Source organism: Fundulus heteroclitus, chromosome 21 (genome assembly GCF_011125445.2).
Source record: "Fundulus heteroclitus isolate FHET01 chromosome 21, MU-UCD_Fhet_4.1, whole genome shotgun sequence".
Classification (NCBI taxonomy): Eukaryota; Metazoa; Chordata; class Actinopteri; order Cyprinodontiformes; family Fundulidae; genus Fundulus; species Fundulus heteroclitus.
This window is the reverse complement of record NC_046381.1, coordinates 4,901,896-4,923,290: the sequence shown is the minus strand read 5'-3', so window position 1 is coordinate 4,923,290 and position 21,395 is coordinate 4,901,896. Positions and strand designations below refer to the sequence as shown.

At 42.6% G+C, this 21,395-nt stretch overlaps 1 protein-coding gene across 8 annotated transcripts in view; it reads left to right on the top strand.

The window, feature by feature from the left end:
* Positions 1-21,395, top strand: part of LOC105935735 (rho GTPase-activating protein 21) — a 133,474-nt gene that overhangs the window by 87,558 nt on the left and 24,521 nt on the right. For 6 of the 8 annotated variants that reach the window (XR_004927454.1, XM_036125446.1, XM_036125445.1 and 3 more), the window contains 5 exons: positions 2,829-2,921; positions 3,654-3,732; positions 5,763-5,817; positions 11,463-11,486; positions 14,059-15,820. Coding sequence is in view for 7 of the 8 variants with exons in the window: in XM_036125446.1 (XP_035981339.1) it covers positions 2,829-2,921; positions 3,654-3,732; positions 5,763-5,817; positions 11,463-11,486; positions 14,059-15,820 (2,013 nt within the window). In the remaining variant the exon portion in view is untranslated. Of the gene's footprint in view, positions 1-2,828; positions 2,922-3,653; positions 3,733-5,762; positions 5,818-11,462; positions 11,487-11,506; positions 12,055-14,058; positions 15,821-21,395 lie in introns of those variants that run through there. The other 2 variants (XM_036125443.1, XM_036125447.1) reach the window with 2 other exon arrangements.

Sequence of the window (21,395 nt, the reverse complement as noted above, 5' to 3'; positions counted from 1 at the left end):
CATTTCTATTTTCATTTTTCTGATATTCTCAGGATAATGAAAACAAATGCTTTACCATGACCAGACAATCAAAGTATTTATCCTGTGGTATAAGATATTTGCTTTAAGTAAATTGTTACGTGTTGAGTTCACTACTCTTGTGAAAACATCTCAGCTTCTATCATTTGCAAACTGCATAATTATACTAACTAAGCCATTAAAGGCTCATTTGTTGCTATAGTCCTTCTTTGTGTCCTCCAAAGATCATTTGAGACCATTTTTTACTGCATATTAGTTATTTGCTTACATCAGACCATATATATCGGATATCATATATGAAACAATATTTTTTTATTCCATATTTGCTCTAGAACCAGTGAACATTATTAAGGATTATGTGGTTTATTAATGGCACTTAAATCCGTCACCATCAGAATAACTCCACATGTCCAGTTTTTTTATGTTCTTCTAACAAAGGAACGCAGATTCATTCAGCATGAACATCCCTTCACCACAGCATCCATTTGTTATGCATTATTGACATCTGGCTGCTGCAAAAAACCTCCTCATTAGTGGCAGAATTGCTGTTAAATACAAATTAAAGCTTAAACAGTTGCTTGCACAGCCTTTAGGTCCACACCTGTCTTTTAAATGGGCTCGTAAAACGTTAACTTGAATGTATATCCAGTTTATTTTGTGCTGGCAATACCAGATTTAAACGTGGACCCCTGGGTGTAGCTGGACTTTCGCTTTTTAGACGATTCCTACGTCGAACATTAACCTGTTTTTTGTTTTAACGGTTGTGTTAAAGTGCAACTCTAAAGTCCCTCTGCGGCACGCTTGCGTCTCTAATTAACGCTCGCTGCTTTTACTAAGACACTTTGGAGCATTAAAAAATGCCCCAAAGCTTGAGATTTCCACTTGTAATCCCGCTCATCCAGCTGCAGGCATGGAAACTTGCGGAATCCAATTTGTGCTGCAGAGTGTTGGGAGCTCGGCGAGGTGGGGAGAGGGATGGGAGGGCTGGGATTTTTTTGTAGACAACGTGCACGTACAGCACGGGTGAGGGTTGCCCTCATGTTGCTCTGGGAGCTGCAGAAACAGAGCAACCACGAAAAGTGTCGGCAGGTTTCTATCATGCAACCAGAAAGTCCAGAGAGATTAGAACCAGGATGATCATGAAATACACGCCTGATCAAAAGCCCTCTGGATCCACGTGGTTCTGTTTAGACTTTTTATTCAAGGTTTTAAACTGAGGCTAACGTAGATGATGTAATGATGCAGGATTCTGACTTTTGTGCTAGTTGCGGTTTATGGAGGGTTTCTGTGGGACAGGGAGGGAGGTGGAGTTGAAATTGTGAAGTCGAGAAGTGAGTGGACTGTGGTCCAGTTTGGCAAAAGTGAAGGAAGAACTTGATGCAAAGCTGAAAGCAAGTTAACCAGGTTATGTTTTGGATGTGGAAAGTGAAGAGAGAGGATGGAGAGGGCTGTCTGAAGCTGAAAGGTGGCAGAGATACAGGAATTGTCGATGCATATCGTAAAACTGCCAAATTTGGTTAAACGTGACTTCACACAATAAGCAAGTGTGGTAAATATGGGCTGACTAGAAAAGATTTTCAGTCAAATTGATTATTTTTGCTTTAAACCTTTCTCTAGATGCTCCGAGTCAGACTGATGGGAGTTAAACATTCGTTTTTTCTTTTTTTTTTCGTTTTGTATTTTATTTTAGTCAAATAAATGTGCTAAAATAGATTTGGCCTTCTTCTCAGAGCAAGATAATCAGATGTGCAAACCAGTCTTTTTTAGTATAAAAAAAACCCCCAGACTATTTATGCAATAACTAATCTTGTATCATGCAAGCTTTCTTTACTTGTTTCTCTTGTTTTGTTATCAGCAGTTAGTCTCCAAATCCAAACATTATAATGCCAGCCTGCTGCAGTACCATGCCGGCCCACAAGGGGGAGGCAGTGTCATGCAGTTGGGCTGGAAACACGCAGTGTAGAAAGGCGGCTAACGTATTTTCAAAGATAATAATGGAAAAGTGTTTGTATTTACATACTATATACCCATTGTCCAAATTCTTTATCCATCCATTCCATTTATTACATTAATGCTTTTAATTATTCTGACATTAACTGAGAAGTCTGTTAACTTTAGTTCTCAGAAGTAGGGAGTTTAGTCATAAATGTGCGGACTCCTCCACCACCATCCTTGACACTTGGTACGTGACGTTTGTGCTGATCTGCTGCGAGTCCTTTGTTTGAAACCTGTTTCTGTGCATTATGACCAAACATCTCCAGTTTGGGCTTCTTTGTCTAAAGGGATTGTTTCAGGAGCCTTTAACATGCGGCGTCTAAACTTGGAGGGGGAATCATGTGGGCAGTCGTCCACTCCTGTTGAGACTGACAGCTGTCGTAAATGGTTTCCAGTGCTGAATCATCTTTCTCACCGCAGAATGACTAACAGCTCTGCAGCGCTGTAAATGCTGACGTCAGCTTTGCACATTAGAGCTCTATTATCTCAGGCTTGGTTTAGAGTAGAGAATCTGGAAAAACAAAAGACGCAACAACATTTCAAAAGCTCGGCCTTTTCTCAAACCGATTCGTCATTGGTTTTGGGCTTTGAGCCTTTAAATTAAGGCTGCTTCTGACAAAAAAAAATCTGCTCACAACTTGGTTCAAAAATGTTCTTAAAATGTGTCATTTTCTAGACCGTGCGAATGGCTAATTGTAACGTCTCATTCTCGCTGTCTTTTCACGCGTCAAACAGAAAGTTAGAACAGCTGGAAGTAAAAACTGCATCCTTTCTGCTGACCAATCCTCTCCGTACCCGTTCTCTCTCGTCACCAGGGAGGCAGAGGAACCGTCTGGAGCCAATGGACACCATTTTTGTCAAGCAGGTGAAGGAGGGAGGCCCCGCCCATGGAGCTGGACTCTGCACAGGTACACGCCGTCTGCGGCGGGCTGGGGGGGGGGGGGGGGAGTGTGTGCCGTTTGTCGTAATTGGCAGATCCTCTTTTCATATATTGCGCTGAGGGCAATTCCACTTCGGTGCAAATCGCCTGGCAGGGCAAACAGGAGGCGCAGAATAACAGATGGCTCCTCTGTGGGAGGTTGAACAAAGTGTAACGTTCAGTCTTTCCCAAGGTTCTGTTTTCCCTACATTCCTGCTTTGTTTTCTTTAGTAATAAATGAATCGGCTGTAATTCTGAGCAGCGAGGATTAAAAACCGTGTGACGTGATGAGACAGTGAATCAGCACCTTAGAGTTTCCCTGAAGTGAAGGTGATGTGAGGAGTTGCCAGGTCAGCGCTCTTTATTACAGGAAATGTTACAGTAAGTGGTCTGGACAAGCCCTCAGAGCTGTCTGCTTTTATCTGTCCTCTCTCCTGGGGGAAAGGGAGGGCAGTGCTTTCCCACATTTATCCGGTTTATCCCCCCTAAACCCACCTCGCCTCTCTTCCTGTTGAAGATGGACATCTTCAGAAACTCTGAACGCACTGTCAACTAAACACATGCAGGATCCTTACTGTTCCTGTTTGGTCTGAGCCGAGGTAACGTCTGTTTGTGCTGGACGGAGTTAGTCGGACGGGTTTCTCGACTCAGCCGTTACGTGAAGTGTTTTCCTGATCCCTAAGAAGCACTTTCTTTAAGTTATTCCCTTAATTCCTTCCAGGGGACCGGCTTGTGAAAGTGAACGGAGAAAGCATCATTGGGAAGACTTACTCCCAAGTCATAGCTTTGATCCAGAACAGGTAGGAATGCCGTCATTCTACATCTTAATTTTTCAATTTGGGAGGGAAAACGCTAAAGAGCAATTTTCATCATATTTTAGAGCCAAAATAAATAAAAATCTTGAAAGTATGAGACATAAACATTCTCTGTTAGCCTTTCCATTGTTTTTTTCTTTTAGAAAGCAGTCAATTTTAAAACAAACTTTTCTTACAAATAAACCAAATCATAGCCACAACTTTCTAAAAGGAGGAGGTACGGCCATATATAAATGGTAAATGGCTTGAACTTGTACAGCGCTTCATAAGGTGCGACGACCCCAAAGCGCTTCACACTACAGTCATTCACACCCTGACGGTGGTGAGCTATGTTAGTAGCCACAGCTGCCCTGGGGCAGACTGATGGAGGCGAGGCTGCCATACATTGGCGCCACCGGCAGGCAATATGGGTGAAGTGTCTTGCCCAAGGACACAATGACAGACAGACGAACTCCCTAACTCTTGCACTGCAGTCGCCTTTATATATGGACAATAAGGTGTCATTTGTAACCACAGAGTATGACTTCTTAGTGCTGTAAACAAAAAAATATATATGTTTCTTTCCAACAAGAATGTCTGTGGCCACTTTTTGGTAATACAGGTGGAGGTGGATGATTTATTTACACAGAAAAAGTTAGCAGTGAGCACTCCTATTCTCCCAAAAGATAATCTGTGAGAGACGAGTACAAGACAAGCCACTCCACAGCTCATTAATTTAAGTCACAGGTGTCAAACTCAAGGCCCGCGGGCCGAATCCGGCCTGTCGAGGTAAACTATCCGGCCCTCAGGAGCCAAAAAGAAGGCATATCGTGTCATAAAGTAGAGGCATACATCCTTTTAAAGTGTATAAAGTGGCTAAAACTGTGCCTCCTGTAGTGAATGTTTTTTTTGTTTTTTTTTACTGTGTAGTAACAGCATCCTGCTACTAGTTTTCCCACAACACATTAAAACAACCCAGAAATGTCCAAAAGGAGAAAAAGTGATGCAGAATGATGAATTTAAAGTGTAACTCACCCCAGTATCAACATTTTTTGCAGATAAACGGTATAAACTGAGCCTAAGGGTGCTACTTTTATGTTACTGTGTATTTTTTATACTTCTATGTAAACTGGAATGAAATAATGAAATGAAAAGTATCGTCTATGCACGTGCAACTGGCCCTTTTAATGACTTCATGACGCCAAAGTGGCCCCATATAGAAATGAGTTTGACACTCCTGATTTTAGTGAACAAGTTTTTTCTCAAAAAGTGTTATCGGACTAAAAATGCTAGTCAGAAGTGGAGCAGGGATTACAGTGTACACGCTCCTTAAGGAGCGCTTTTAAATCCCGGGGTCGGGTGCTAGTTTGTTAGGTGTCCAATCTGCTTTTTTGGAGCTATGTTTCTCCTGACGTCCTTACTGGGCATAAATGTTCAATTCAAAAGTTAAATTTGAGCCTTTTAAGCTTCTCTGCCTCTACTTTTGTCCAGCCCTTTATGTTGAGCGTGGATACGGTGTTCAGAAATTAAATTTATCTGTCATGAGCTACAAGCCTGCATTCATTTGAAAGGGAAATTAGCTATAAATGGTATATGTCCTTTATTAGATCTGTGTTTGCATGTTTCAGCGGTCCTGAGGAATATTTCTCTCATCACACTTAACATTTTAAATGTTTTTTCTTCAATATTCTTAAAAAAATAGCTGTTTGTTTCTATCAAATAGAGTTGAATTGTCTTTGTGTGTAAAAACAACTGAAAGGCACCATATAAAAATAGGCCAATACCAGGACAAGATGTAAAATTACTAAAATCTGTTGTACACTGGATCAAAAGTTATGGAAGAGGTCAAGCTGGTTAAATATTATATATTATGTGCATGAGTATAAAAACACCTTTACCTTGTCCTCTTTGACATTTATAAAGCTTTTATAGGTTATAAAACCAGCCGATTGCAGCTTCAATCATCTTTTTCATTATTTATGGTATTTTTAAAGAAACTCAAATCCTGTTTTTCTCGTATATTCTCCATCCTTCAGCGATGCCTCGTTGGAACTCTGTGTGATGCCAAAAGATGAGGACATTTTACAGCTGGTATGTATTCATCTGTTATTAATGGGGTCGTAACTATACGTTCAGATCATTAGACGAGAGTTTAACAAGTTTTGAAAAGAAAAAAAAATAAGAATCAGTTTGTTAAAAGGGGGAAAGATCCCAGGGTTTCTGTTGGTCCTAAAAAAAAACTTAAAATGTCTCAAACTTGGATAATTTAAATAGCAGGCTTTAAAAAACTACTCTTTTAAAACTTTAATTATGTCCTAGATTTGTACTTTTCATTTTTTTTTTCTTTTAGTTTCCAATTGTCTTTAGAAAATTGGGGAATTCATTTGTTGGTTAGGTTGTAGTTCTAGTAGAGGATTTAGGGTTAATAAAACTAGAACACCCATGATTCAGCACAGTGATGAGCCCTGTAAAGAAAATATATTTGTAGTCATTCAGTTTTCTCTGTAAGCCGTAAAACAAAAGCCTCAAACTGGATTTTTGTAGTTTGGAGCCCAAATGTTCTTGAGCTCTTGAGGACCAGCCCGTCCCTAAATAATGTGTTTATTTAACAACATTTGGCTTGAAAACATGGATTAGTGTCAAAAACCTGTCGTCAGTAACTGTGAAGCGTAGTTTGTGCAGAGAAAGGTCCTCCTCACACCACAACTTTAAAAAAAAAAAATCAGCCGGACCTCGTATGGTGTCTGCAGGTCCAGGAAAGCAGCGTCTTCCCAGTCATGTGTCGTAGCTTTAGAGGTTTATTACAGCCTCGAGCATTCTTTAAACTTTCTCAATCAGGTTATGGTGATTCATCATTGCAGTGGCAGCAGATGTGGATGCTGAGTAGACGAGCCCTGTGGAAGCAGTGCACTGCACGTCTGCACTGGCAGGGGTTTCTCATGAGATAATCTGAAGCTGGACTGGTCACTCTTACGTCATGTCAAGGCTACGACCTTATCGCCGGCCTGGCAGCACTCCGAGTAATTTATTTCGAGGTGTCTGGTCCCGCCGCTGCAATACGCACGGAGTGCTGCCAAAGCTTTGGCTGCAACTAAAGGGATTTCACTAAGGAGATTAAATATTTCACGTCCAAATAAAAATGGCAAACAAAAACATGGTTTTCAGCTCGGCTGCAAACAGATATCTGTATCATCTCTGCTCCATGTGGAACGCAGTTTCCAGTTGTTCAGGCTTCGAATCGTCAATACAGATCGGTTAAAAATGCATTAATCACACAAGAAAAGCACCACAGAAACTCTGTAAGCAGCTCATAAAACTGTTAAGGGGTTTAGATTTTGTGTGCATGAGTGCTTAATGTACTCACCAACACATAGCTGTTTACAGCTTTACACAAAAACCAAACTCAATATCCTGTCCTGCGACTGGAAAACTGATGAAACTACCGATGGTGTTTCTGCACATCCACCATCAATATCTGCCTTGTATGTGAGGAGGAAACACAATTAGCAAGGCTGAAACTGAGAGTCGATGTGCAGAAACCTCCCACACTGCAAAAAGAGAACTAAAAATAAGTAAAATGTTCTTGAAATGAGTGTATTTGTCCTTGATTTGAGCAGGTAAATAGGATTATTTCAATTCAATTCAATTTTATTTATATAGCGCCAAATCATGAAACATGTCATCTCGAGGCACTTTACAAAGTCAAGTTCAATCATATTATACAGATTGGTCAAAAATTTCCTATATAAGGAAACCAGTTGATTGCATCAAAGTCCCGACAAGCAGCAGTCACTCCTGGAGAACCGTAGAGCCACAGGGAGAGTCGTCTGCATTGTCCATGTCTTTGCTGCAATCCCTCATACTGAGCAAGCATGAAGCGACAGTGGGAAGAAAAACCACCCATTAACGGGAAGGAAAAACCTCCGGCAGAACCAGGCTCAGTATGAACGGTCATCTGCCTCGACTGACTGGGGTTACAGAAGACAGAGCAGAGACACAACAAGAGAGACAAAAAAGCACAGAAGCACACATTGATCTAGTAATCTGTTCTACATTAGATGGTAGTAGCAGGTGATCTGTCTTCTCTGGATGATGTCACAGTTAACAGAACGCCAGACCAGGTGTACCTACTATGAAGAGAAAAGAGAGAGAACAGAAAGTTAGAGCAGAAATGACAACACATAATGCATAATTGAAGAACAGTAGAACTCAATATAGTGAGAAAATTAGATCCTGATATACTCCAGTAGCCTAAGCCTATAGCAGTAAAACTATAAAGGTAGCTGAGAGTAACATGAGCCACTAGTTATAATTTTTGTCAAAAAGAAAAGTTTTAATTATTTGCCAATGGGATGAGTATGTTTACCCCTAAAATAAGATAATTAGATATACTGCACTTGAAATAAGATGATAGAGATAAATTGTTCCTATTTTAAGTGCAAAAATCTTATTCCATTGGCAAATAATCTTATTTACCTGCTCAAATCAAGGAAAAATACTCTCATTTCAAGAAATAATTTCTTATTTTGAGTTCTATTTTTGCAGTGCATGTTTATTTGGAAGTGTTAAATTGACTTTTACTGGTAGTTAAATAAAATTCAACAGGTTTGATTTTGGGGGGCGGCTTACATAAATTCTCCTCAAACCTGAACCTGTTGAGAAAACGTACCGCGATCCATGATCTGTCCGTCGACGAGCTCGTACAGGATGTGGGTCGGCGTGAATCACGTTGCCCGATAAGATTTAAGTCAGAAAGCAGTCATAATACACACAGAGGAGTGAGAACAGGAGCCGATCCAGACTCCATGCCTCCCAGCGTCGTAGCGATCAGAGGCGTGACGTGATGCAGCAGCCCACGCTGCCAGTCAGTCTCCAGAGCGGCGCGGACGATAAAGCAGCTGGAGGCCGATCCAGACCAGTGGCTGCTTGTTCGTCGCCTCTGACTGGAAAGATCAAACTGAGCTGCTGGATTACCCCCCCCCATTCAGCTCAGCCACGAACAATTAGATGCTGAAAATAGGAAGTAGGGCTGAACAATTAATCGCATTTTCAATATAAACGTGATTTAAAATAACGCAATTTCCAAATCGCAGAGGTCTGCAATTTTTGGCTATGTAACAATTAGGGAATCAGACGCATCCTTTAGGTGTCAGTAAAATGTTTAAAGTGGGTTTGCCTCCACATGGAAGGGAAGACAGTTGCAGTAGTGAGATAATCTAATTTTATTACTTGTTTTAGAGTTTATATAATCATACAAAGCATTAAGTACTGGTCAATCAGTTTAATACATAGACTTGCTTGTTGGTTGGACTTTGCACTTTATCTTCAACAAGGATTGATGTCCAATTAAATTAAAAGCTGTTGTTTTGAATAATATTCTGATCAATAGAAACTTTAAAAGTTAATTTTTAAAATAGTCCTTGTTTACAAACATCTTTATTTAGAGGCCATTTTTGTTGCTTGTAGTTAATGCGGAGAAAAGTCAATATTGCAATTTTGATTGAAATATATTGTAGGCAGAACGCAATCATTTCTGCTCCGAGTTTAGACACAGCGGGCCTTTTAGCAACTAATCCACATGGCGAGGAAACAAAATGATTTGTTGTTTGTATATATTTTGAAACACATGATAAATTAAACTGGGAAAAAAATCGCATTAAATCACAATATTAAGAAAAAAAAATCGCAATTAGATTATTTTACAAAATCGTTCAGCCCTAGTAGGAAGCCAAACTGAGCATCCATGAGGCCAAGAATTTAGATATTCTTTACCTTATTCGTTATTCTAGTATCCCGTCAATTCCTCTGTGTAATCTGCTAGCGTCACAAATAGTGAAACGCATTCCAGTGTCTTAAAAGACACATGTATGAACAAACTATGACTGGGCACATGTTTTTAAAGTACCAGAGGCAGTGCAGCTGAGTCCTCCCAGCACGCTTTTTACTGCAAACAAACGCGTCCGGCACAGCATGCCGCCATGCAGAGCATAAGATAGGCAACCAATGGGAGAGGCGACAACAGGAAGGGAGGTCAGCATGGAGGAGACGCGATGGAAATGCCTCGGGATGCAGAAAGGCCGCAGGTGATCGTGACGAGAGGAAATGTAGAGTAAGACTCCTCCGCTTCGTTGTTTTATCCCTTCCTCACAGCACAGCGTATCGTTAGCGCAGTTCATCAGCAGACTGGGGTCACAGGTTCTTATTTTGGTCCATGGATGCAGCCTAATCAGGCAGTTGAATCCTAACTTTGACTAAAAGTTAGGAGGAAAATAGCTTCTTCTTTTTTTTTTATAGATGTTAGTCTGTTTCTTTGGTGTCTCTTATGGGGAAATGCAAATGCATATTTATTAGTATCATATTCATGCATGTAGTTACAGGTAAAGTTGACATATAGAGTATTCCTGGACCAGAGTGCCCCCAGTGTCTGTGGCCGCAGACGGCCGGGTTCTGCTGGAGGTTCCTTCCAATTGAAATGAAGCAGTTCCTTTACACTGTCTGGAATAATCTGGAATTATCGGATTTTTCAAACCATAAATCGCTCCGTTATATAAGTCACATCAGTCAAAAAATGCATCATAAAAAAGAAAAACACATATACAAGTCGCACTGGACTATACTAATTTATTTAGATACTTATTTCACCCATTCCAAGACCAAAAATCTGACATTTAATCTGGTAAACCAATTTATTAAATTACACAGCTGCATCCACAACCGGCTGAAGACACATACCCGGGAGGATAAATGGGGTAAATTAGCAACGGTGCTACCTGCTAAGCTAACATTACGACACAGATGTTTCAGAGCGACATAAAGCTCGTGTGCATCAGTGAAGTTGTAACCCGCCCAGACAACAGATCTTTAAGCTAGCGCTAGCTGTTGTTAGCTTCACTCACAGCCACGGTTGCAGCCATGCAAAGCTCTGCTGCGTGATTCCAGACTGAAACAGTGAGACAGAATACAAACGTGTTCAGACTATGTTGTCTATAAGTTAATGTTTCAATACATTTTTAAGTGGTACAGGAGCAGGATAGCCTAGAGCGCCCTCTTGCTGCTATAGATGGTAATGTTTGCTCCTTGGTTCTTGCTGGTCAATATGAATTACCATATAAAATTGAAACATAAGTCGCACCTGAATATAAGTCTCAGGATCGGCCAAACTATGAAAAAAAGCTTGATGTTTAGTCCGAAAAATACGGCTGGAAAAATTTCTAAACTTTCATAAATGTCCCAATATTAAAAGAGTAACCAGAATTTCCAAAATCTTTGGTGCCACGTCGTCTACAAACAATAAAAGGTATCAAAGATCACAAATGGATTTGGTGAGTCTTCGTAGTCTAGATTTTAAATCACAGCGGACCTGAAACGGTCCTGATACCCAAAAAAACACGATAACCAGTGAAGGCAGACTCTGCTGTGGGTTATACAGATCATAAAACCCAAATAGGTGGATATTTTGTGCTAAAATGTCCTGAATAAAATAAAAAAAATGGAAATATTCCTTTATTTTATTCAGGTAAAGTGAGGATTATTCAGAGGTTTTTAGGAAGAAATAAATAATAATAAAAAAAAAAAATGAAGAAATCGTCCGTAAAAGCTACAATCTAATTAACACTTTCTTTGTTGTCTCGCCTCTATCTGTAACATTGTGCTTCTCGTCTCTTCATGCTCACCCGTTTTCCTCCTCTAACCTTTTCTTTCTCTCTTTTCCCGCTTATCTAACCCGTGGTCTGCAGTTTTCCAGGGATATCACTGCTCTGGTAAGAAGGGACACCTTCCCCAAATAATGCCTCTCCTCTTTCACCAGCCGCCGTGTTGGCACAAGCTGGCAAGCCCCACTCAGAAATCCCCCTACTTTATGTGTTTTGACTCAAACTCGTGGCTCACGCCTCACCTTTTCTTTTTTACTTTCGGGCGCTGAGATCATCCTCCAAGCAGACCCCAAACATTCCTCGCTGTACTTTCCCCAATCAGGAAACTGGTTTCTATTTAACAGCAGTCGGCGGCTGTAACCCGACACCACAGGTGGAGTGCTGCTGATTAAAGTCCAGCACTGTTACTCTCCCTCCCTTTCATTTTCTCCTGAGCGTCTGCGCTGAAAGGATGAGGAGACGTGTCTGGACGTTGGATACAGGGTTTTTATTTCCCCCATCCCACCTCTCCGTCCTCTGAGATTTTATAGACGCGGTTGAATTAGCTGGTTTTTGTTCGGGTTTAAGTGTGAGAAAAGCCATGTTGACAGAAGTGGCGTTGGTTGGGAAAAACAAAAAAAGGAGACACAGATTCGCCCGCTTCCCGTGCCTCTGGCCGAGCTCTCCGGTACCGCAGGTGGGTGAACTGCTTCCCCTGGAAGTTACGGATTTACATCCCGTCCTTTTAGTCACATAATGGGAATAGAGATGTATTTGATTTGCATACAGCTGTTAGCAACCCTTCTGCTCTTCACTTATCTCCTGGCTGCCTCAGGCCGGCTGTCATTGCAGCATTGATTGCCGCCTCCCGTGATAATCTCATCAACTCCCACAGAGGCTGCCCTCAGTGTCGCTGCAGCGCTTCCGTCCGCCACAAGGCGGCGCTGCTGAGGACGGGCTTTTAGCGGCCAGCTGTAGCTGTGAGGGCAGAGAGGAACATAGAGATGGAGATGGAGAGGCCAGGAAGTTTGTCAGGCAGTGAAAGATTACAGTTTTGGGACGTTTTGGATTAACTGCAGGTATATTTTTAATTTTTGTCCCCCACGGGGTCGTCTCCTCGCATATTCTGAGCAGGAAAGTTTGTTTAAACCCAGGGTTCCCGCGGATCCTTAAAAAGTCTTAAAAGGCATTGAATTCTGTAATATAAAACTAAGGCCTTAATTGGCATTAGAATGTCTTAAATAAGTCTTTCTTAAGTCTTAAAATTGTTACCAGGTCATAAATAGGATTTTATTTTTGTAATCCTTACCAAACAGTAAAATAATTGACACAATTATAATTTTTTTTATTTTTATTTAATGTAACCATTATTGGTTCCGTCCCGATAGCGGAACCGATTAAAAACTGTTGCGGCCGGACCATAGCTGCGAAAAAGAGTTGGCACTGGTTATGTAGTGGTTTTAAAAACTGATTTATAGTTTATTTTAGCAGGGAACAAAACAGTTTGTGAATTCAGTTCAGTAGTTGTTAAAAATATATCTGTAATTTGTGTGTTTTTTAGCTTTCTTCCTATATGGAATGTTTTTCAGAATTTTAAACATGTCTACTTGGCCAGAAAGCAATGGTTTATGTTAAAATAATCATTTGGGTGAAGTTGTCGCAACCTGGTTTATCTTGTTTATCGTGAAGTTGGTCTTAACTTTTTATTTCAAGTGGCATTAAAAAGTCTTAAAAAAGTCTTGAATTTAACTTGCCTTATGCTGTAGGAACCCTGAAACCTCATGGTGACGGTATCCTGTGAAAGTATTAGTCTTTTTGGACGTCTTCTCTCATCACAACCTCGGACGTTTATGTGTTTTTATTGTGTGACAGACCAATAAAGGACAGAGTAGCTGTTGAGTGGAAGGAATAAAAGTTCTCACGAGGTGCTAAGAGTGAAAATCTGAAAGAAGTGACGTGTATTTATGTATTGAAATGCTTCTGTGTGACTGTTCCTCAGCTGAATATGTGAATCTGGACTTTAACTAGGCCAATTTCAGCGTGTGAACGTGAATATGTTGTGGTCTAAACTTCTCCACGACCTCCCTGACCCGTCTGCCGAGTTCCTCACTTCACTTGTTCTCTGACAAACCTGCGAGGCCAGAGGCAGAACAGCTGGATCCAGACTGAGGTTAAGCACAGACGGACGTTGTTTACTGATTGGCCGCCTTCTGAAGGCTTTCGGTCGCAGTGGCTTTTATTACCGGAGGGGGGGGGGGGGTCAGTAAGAGAGACTGCACTGCAAAAACTGATCTAAAAATAAGTAAAATGTTCTTAAAATTAGTGTATTTATCCTTGATTTGAGCAGGTAAATAAGATTATCTGCCAATGGAATGAGTATTTTGACCCCTTAAAATAAGATAATTAGACATCCTGCACTTGAAATAAGATGATTGAGATGAATTGTTCCTATTTTAAGTGCAAAATTCTTATTCCATTGGCAAATCATCTTATTTACCTGCTCAAATCAAGGACAAATACACAAATTTTAAGAACATTTTACTTATTTCTAGTTCCGTTTTTGCAGTGTGAGATTGTGCTTCACAGTTTTAAACCCTTTATCGCCGCTTTGTGCTATTTGCCTGTGCGTTTTAATGTGATGAAGTGTTTTTTTTTTTTTTTTTCCAGTGCGCGGTAATTAATGCCGTATAATCTCTTGCAGGCGTATTCCCAGGATGCATACCTCAAAGGAAATGAGGCTTACAGCGGAAATGCCCAGAACATCCCGCAGCCCCCTCCCATATGCTACCCTCGGATAGAGCTGAAGGCCGCGGCCATGGCCCAGCCGGCGGACCAGGGGCCGCTGAGGCGAGGGCCCCCCACCGAGAACAGCCGTCGGGTGGAGGTCCTGACGCCTTCGTCTCCTCCTGATCCTTCACCCCAGCAGGCGGCGAAGCCTCAGGCGGCGGGGGCCGTCGGTAACGAGAGCATCAGGACCCCGGCCGTGCCGTCTAACCCGGGGGACAGGGCGTCCCGGCTGACCCGGGCCGGACCCAGCCACAGGACAGAGGAGAACCGGTTCGGTTCCCCAGCAGACAGACCCAGGCTTCCCCTCATCTCCTGCTTCCCAGGAGGAGCGCAGTTACAGCACGCTTCTCCGTCGTCAACTTCCCGAGCCCCGCTCGCCACAACGTCGACGGACACTTTCTCCACGACCGCCTCGCCCACCGCCAACCACTGCTCGCCTTCGCCGCCGGCACCGACGCCCTCGCCCCACCTGAACATCGACTGGAGGAACTACACCACCTACAAGGACTACATCGACGCCAAGCGGCTGCACACGTACGGCTCCCGCACCATCCAGGAGCGCCTGGACAGCCTGCGAGCGGCGGCCAGCTCCTCCTCCGCCTACGCCCAGCCGCTGCCCGGCGGCAGCCAGCGAGGGGCGTCGGGCTCTCAGGTCAGACGGCGGAGCGCTTCCAACGACCGCGGGGCGGGCCCTGCCGCCGCCGCCGCCGCCGCTCCGCTCCGCAGCGCCTCCCAGGAGCGACTCGGGGCCTCGCCGGAGAGGACGTCCCAGAAGTGGCCAAGGAGCGCCTCCCAGGACGCGCTGCCGCTCTCCGGCGCCGTCAGGGTCCTCAAGCCCAGAGCGAGGTCCTGGGACCACATAGGCCAGCAGCTCGGAGAGCGGAGGGCGGTCGAGGCGGAGGAGACCGCGCCTCCTCTCAACCGGAGCCTGACGGGCCCAGAGGAGCAGGAGGAGCGCTTAACGAGCTCGCCTCCATCCGCCCCTGACGTCACTAAAGGTACGACAGATCCTGCACTAACGGCGAGAACGGACGGGCTCATAATGAGACCGTCGCGTCTGCCTGTGAAAAACTACCTCTCTGACTTTTCTCCGGCGGCGTCGCCCATCAAAACCACCGAGCCTCTCAGAGACCAAAGAGCCAGCGCCCTGGGGAACCACCTCAGCTACTCCTCCCCCCTCAACCTCCAGCTCCGGGGCCGAGCCGACAGCCTGAAGACGGACACCAGGCAGGAGTCGGGGCTAGCCGCCAGGTCCTCCTCCTGCTCCGGCGCTTCCTCCAGGCTGCCCACGCACAGACCGCCCAAGACCCAGGTGGTCACCATATCCTCCGCCGCCCAAAAGCCAAACGCCACAGACGCTCTGGAGAGGACCAACGGCGGTCCGTCGGAGGGCGTCGAAGGACCCGAAGCCACGGTGGTGGTCCTCAGGAGGGACAAGCCCCACGGAGGCGCCCGCGCTCGCCCTCCGTCCTGCGTCGTTCTGCCCGTCGGCGACAGACGGAGGGAGGCGACGTACAAGTCGGCGCCGCTGGTGAAGGCCGGCTCGGCGGACGGAGCCCCCTGCTGGGCGTCCAAGGAGAGCTGCAGGGAGGTGCACCTGAGGAGGCTGGGAGACACGCGGCACAAATCCGGCTCCAGCAACCTGGACGACTCCCTGGACTCCATCCCCTTCATAGGTAAGGCTGCAGCTACGGGCCTCTATTCCTGAAAGGCCTTTATTGATATTAACAGCTCAAGAATTAGGAGTGTGTGTGTGTGGGGGGGGGGGGGGGGAAGATGCTGTAAATACAGCCACTAGCTGTGATGAATTACGGCCGATGGGAATGCTTCCTGCAGGAGCTGGATGGTTTAGTCCAGGGGTGTCAAACATACGGCCCGGCCCACCGAACAATTTAGTCCGGCCCTGTGGCTAAATGCATCATCATTATTAAAAAAAAAAAAATAAAATTTCTTATTCCAGTGTCCTGTCTGGCAATGTGGCAATAAGATGCCACAAAGAGCTCATCAGATTTGACTTTTACAAGTGGACAACATAAAAGGAAGAGAATGATAAAACAATTATTGAAAAAAAACATGTACTTCGTTTAATAGAAAATATGCAGTTCCTATATTGTCCACGAGGGGCGCTGTGTTTTAATTAGCAGATTAAGCTTCAGGTGTGGAAAAATTCTAATCATTTCTTAATTTTTATCTGTTTGATGTATTTTGTCATGCAGGACAGTGTTATTAAGTTCCAAAAAATGTGAATAAATGTTTTTCAACATTGTACAATCACTGTGATCAGTTCTTATGCATAATGCACAAGTAAATGTTTAACTGTGTAAAAGTATTGTTGAAATTACTTTTCTTAAAAACGCTGAGGTTATTCATAATATATTGTGTAAAAGTGAAATTAACTTAATATAAAAATCAACAACGAGTCCACTTTTATTAGTTCTATTCAATCTTGCAATGAGTTAACTCGTGTGGCCCTCTTGAGATCAGATTAAGCTGAATGCGGCCCCTAAACCTAAATGAGTTTGACACCCCTGGTTTAGTCAGTCGGGACGCTTTAGGCTTCAAAGTAAAGCTTAGATATAGCACAAACAAAAGTATTCACACTCTTGAACCTAAGAGTAATTATAAAACTAATTAAAATCATTAAACTAATGATCTTTATTATATTAACGCAGGCTTGTGACTTTGCCTTCACTTATAGATGACGTTTTTTATCCATTCCTCGTCGCCAAACAGCCCCAGCTCGCTCGAACCGGATGGAGATTATGGCTGAACATCATTTTCCAACGCTAGCCGCTGGTTCTCGTTTGGATTTTGGTCCGTACTTTGACTAGGCCGTTCTAATGGTCTATGTTATGTTTAGCTGTCCAACCGGAAGGCGACCCTCGTCACCAGTGTGACGGTATTTCTCTCCCTCCGCCCTCTCATCAGTTCTCCTCTCGTTTATGCCATTTAGGGACATCAGAGTTAAAGACGCGTGATATATCTCCTTAAATATGGAAGAATTTCTTTGCCCTTCCTACCTTTGCATTACCTGATCTTATTTGGCATGAAAATCCTGCAATAACACATGAAACCTTGTGGTTGTAATGTTGTAATTCTCCCTTGGAGCTAGATCAGAAAACAGGTTTGATCGTACGCGCACCTTTCCTTCGTGACTTTGGTCTCTTCTTCTTTTCATCTGAGCTGAAATTCGATGCATACAGAAGGTGATCTTTAAAGAAGGGTTGATAGAGCGTGGGAGATTAAAATAAACATGGAAATGATTTGAACTGCGAAGGCAACCAGCGTCAGGTCAACAACCGGCGAGCTCATTTGCAAGTTAAATTGCAAGTAAACCTCCAAATTTATCTCATAACATTTATGCTCCTGTTATGTAAAAATTAATGGATGCAAGGCAGCTGCTGCTGTTTAGTTTGCAGAAGCCATGAAGGTTTAAAAGTGAATCCCTTGGGAACTTGTTTAAACCTCTATTAAAAGACAATAAGTATGTAGAAAGTTAATCCGTTTGACACCGTGTGACAAGAGCCGTGCCATTTTCTGTCCGCTATGCGATTGGAGACACGGTGCTGAGCCACAGAAAACAGTGAAATAATCCGTTTAAATGGCAACAGGAACTCATTTTGACCTCTCCGGACGGAGAAACTTATAGTTTATTTCTTCGTGCCGTCTTGTTTCCCCACATTTTTTTCCAGACCCAGAAACCTGTGAAACCGAATTCCCACACGTTTTTCCAGATACGTTTCAAGTCTGCACAGGAATCCTGGAAATGTACAGAAAAAAAAAAAGAAAAAGAAAAAATGTGCCAGGGTTTCTACGGATGAGTAAACGAAGCGTCCGCCTTCCTGCAGATCGTAGAACAAACACCAGATAACTTCACGGCGGACGTCAATGAGTCACCGACGAAGACGGGTCGAGTTTGAGTTCGTCGGCTCTTCAAAGCTGAAGACGATGAGAAACGACCGCAGGAGGACAAACGAAACTAAATCCGTCTGCAGTTTGTAACTCATTAGCGGTTCTGAATGGCCGGTTTTTGCAACTAAAACAAAAAAAACAATAGAAATCATCAGGAGCAAGATGCAGGGTGACATGTTGCAAACGCTTGGCGGGTCGCTGGGGTGCCGCCGTTGTTCCCCTTGTTGTTCAGAACCAGCAGGAATGCTCCCCCCCCCCCCCCCCCCCCCCCCGGTTCTGCTGCGGTCCATTAGGACGGCGTTCTTGGGTTTCTGCCCGCTCACCGCTGAGGGAAATCGGAGATGTTCAGCGGACTGTGTGTGGATCTGTTCCGACTCGAAGAGCAGCACCAGAATGAGGGAGTCGCTCTGGACAGAAGCCTAAAACCATCGTTGTTCCACCTTAATATCTCAAAGTTCAGCCCAGTTTTTCCAAATTCTCTAGATTTTCATTCGTGTTTTAAGACATTATGGACATTAGAGTACAAAATATTGTCCTAATCAGGCGGTATTGTGTGTCTTTTTTATGTTTTTGGAAGCGACCAAGCACTGAAGTTGGCTTTAGATTCATCAGTGTGAATAAGGACAATTTCACTGGTGGTTTTTTTTTTGCCATTTTGACCACCTCAGCTGAGTCAAAAATCTTTTATACCTTATAAAAAGCTGGACAGGACGTAAATACAGACTCTACGCGTTTCCTGCACAGTCTGGTTTGCAGGTCTGGACAAGAACTGAAGAATCTTAGTATTCAACTTCCATTCATCTATATTGGTCAGGTACAAGCAGCCTGTTTATCTTTAATCTGATTTATTTGGGTTTTTACCACAGAACCACCTACCTTGAAAATAACAGGTGGTATTTTCTGTTAATATTAGCCGTTCAACCTGAACACTAGAGAACCAATGTAACCACGGGCTGGAGGCGGACTCATAAGAGATCAAAAACCATCTAAAATGTTAAATCTTCTTTAAAGCTATTAAATTGATGCCATATTTTTAGTCAGTTTAGCTTAAACAGCTGAAACAAAGAGTATCAACCAGGACCTCAGTGTGGGCTGGAGAAAATGAACTTAAACGTCACCTATTGATTATTAAATCATGACGCGCTGCATGATGTCATTTTTTAATCAGGCTAGAAAACAGATCAGAACAACAATTAACTTTTTTGTCCATATTTCAACTTTAAATTCCCTCTGTTTGGACTTTTGTATTTTCAGGATACAAATAAGGAAGATGGACTGCGGTTTAGTAATAGAAAAGTTCATAAAAGTTGGTGTAAAATCTCTAACTTTGCGTCTAAGAAAGTGGCTCTTGTATAACAGTTCCTTTTTATACCTGGAAATCTGATTAGATAGGACAAACTGGAGACATGCTTTTGTCACCTAGATTTGCTTATCAAGATTTTAAAAAAACCTTTACTCCAAAAATATCAAAAATCGTCTTACAAAGTCAGAGTAGTCGGGGCTTTACATGCTGGACTACTCCTTGCCTGAATCTGTCACTTCTCTGCCTGCATCCTGGTGAATTAGTTTACAAAAACAGTGTGAAAGGAAGAAACCCACCCGAGCTAGAGTGCTTTCATCTGTGGACACATCCAGGCTAGTGATGGCATGAAGTTGGTCGTTTTTTCTCAGGCTAAACTAACAACCTCCTGGATTTGTTTTCATATTTACTCTTCAGCCATGATAAACAAGAAGTCAGCAAAAAAAAAAAAAACAATCTTCACGCTGTCAAAAAATTCAAGAAGTTATTTCTAATTTTTCAGTTTGAAGCTTTTTAGCGACACTAGGCTGTTAAGGAACGGAAATTAGTATTTAGAAATATGTATGGTTTGATTAAAATTATATGAATATTTCATTCTGTGGCTGTAGTTTCATAATGCAACTTTCAATCAAACTAATACTGTAGATTATGAATACAAAACAAAGTCCATACTCAAATACTGTATTTTTATTGCAAATCGGTGAAAAGCTTCATAGACAGTACGGTTTTAACAGCTGTGATACATAATATGATTGAGCAACAGAATTATTATTATTGATTATTTGGTTTTCTGGTCTGTTTTCTTCCTGAATTTGGCACAAAGAGACACGTCTGATAACGGCGTGTAGGATGGACGGATCGTCTTGCCGCTCAGCCTCAGATATAAACCATTTCCAGGCGTGTTCGTCCTCTGTACTTGCATCCTCATTTGCCTTTAGGGCTCGCCGTCGCGCTGATAACTCATATCAGCCTTTATGACACAGGATGATTTAATGTGAGCTGGCCGCACATGTAAAAAGTGAAGCTGTCTGGCAGCTTATCTGGCCAGAAACCCCATGCTGACTGCGTTTCTGTCTGCTTGCCTTAGCTTTTGCCATGCAGGCTCTCATCGCGGCATTTTACTGCTGCCTGTTAACGTTTTTACTCAAGTTGAGGCGTCCAGTGGGAGTTGAGCCCTGCGCTGGTATTTAGATCCACAGACTTTGAATATTGCTTGGATTGCAGAATATCTGGACAGAAACAAATGAGACAGTATTTTTTTTAATTAAAATCTAATTAGAGCATGAACTTTGTTTTTTAGTTACTTTTTAAATCCAATTTATTTATTATTTCAAGTCAAGTCAAGTCAGCTTTATTGTCAATTTCTTCACATGCTCCAGATATACAAAGAGATCGAAATTACGTTTCTCACTATCCCACGGTGAAGACAAGACGTATTTTACCAATTTAAGTACACAGACAAACATAACATTCAGGTAAACAAAAAATAAGTAAATAAGAGGGCACATACAATGAAGAAAAAAGAGAGCAGCGAAATTTGGTTTTTAAATTGTACATAGACAGTCAATAAAATCGTAGTGCAAAGTCAGGCCAATAAAATAAAAGGCTGAGGTAGTTCTATTTGACATTAGTAGGAAAGAAAGTGGCATAGTGGTGCAAGTTATGTAAAAGCAGCAGAAGTGTTGTGTTTTCAGGACAACAAGTGTACAAGTGGGCAGGTAGAGTCATAGTTTTTAACGATTTTTATCTTTCATTTAAAAGGTGATCTTGCATGTTCTCGTCCTTTTTACTTAAATTCTGAAAGTGCGGTCTTAAATTCATAAAATAAAAGCGATTCAAGCGGTAATTGAGTCTAAACATAGTCATGACGATAAAACACGCGCATATTTTAACTATATATAGTATTAGGACGTTCTGGGCTGAGATTTAACGCTCACAGATGTGTTTGGCTCCAACAAGATCAATAAAAAAAACAAAGTAAAGCATTAAAAGTTTTAAATTCTGTTACCAGCCCAGATCCTGGTTATGGATCAGAACCA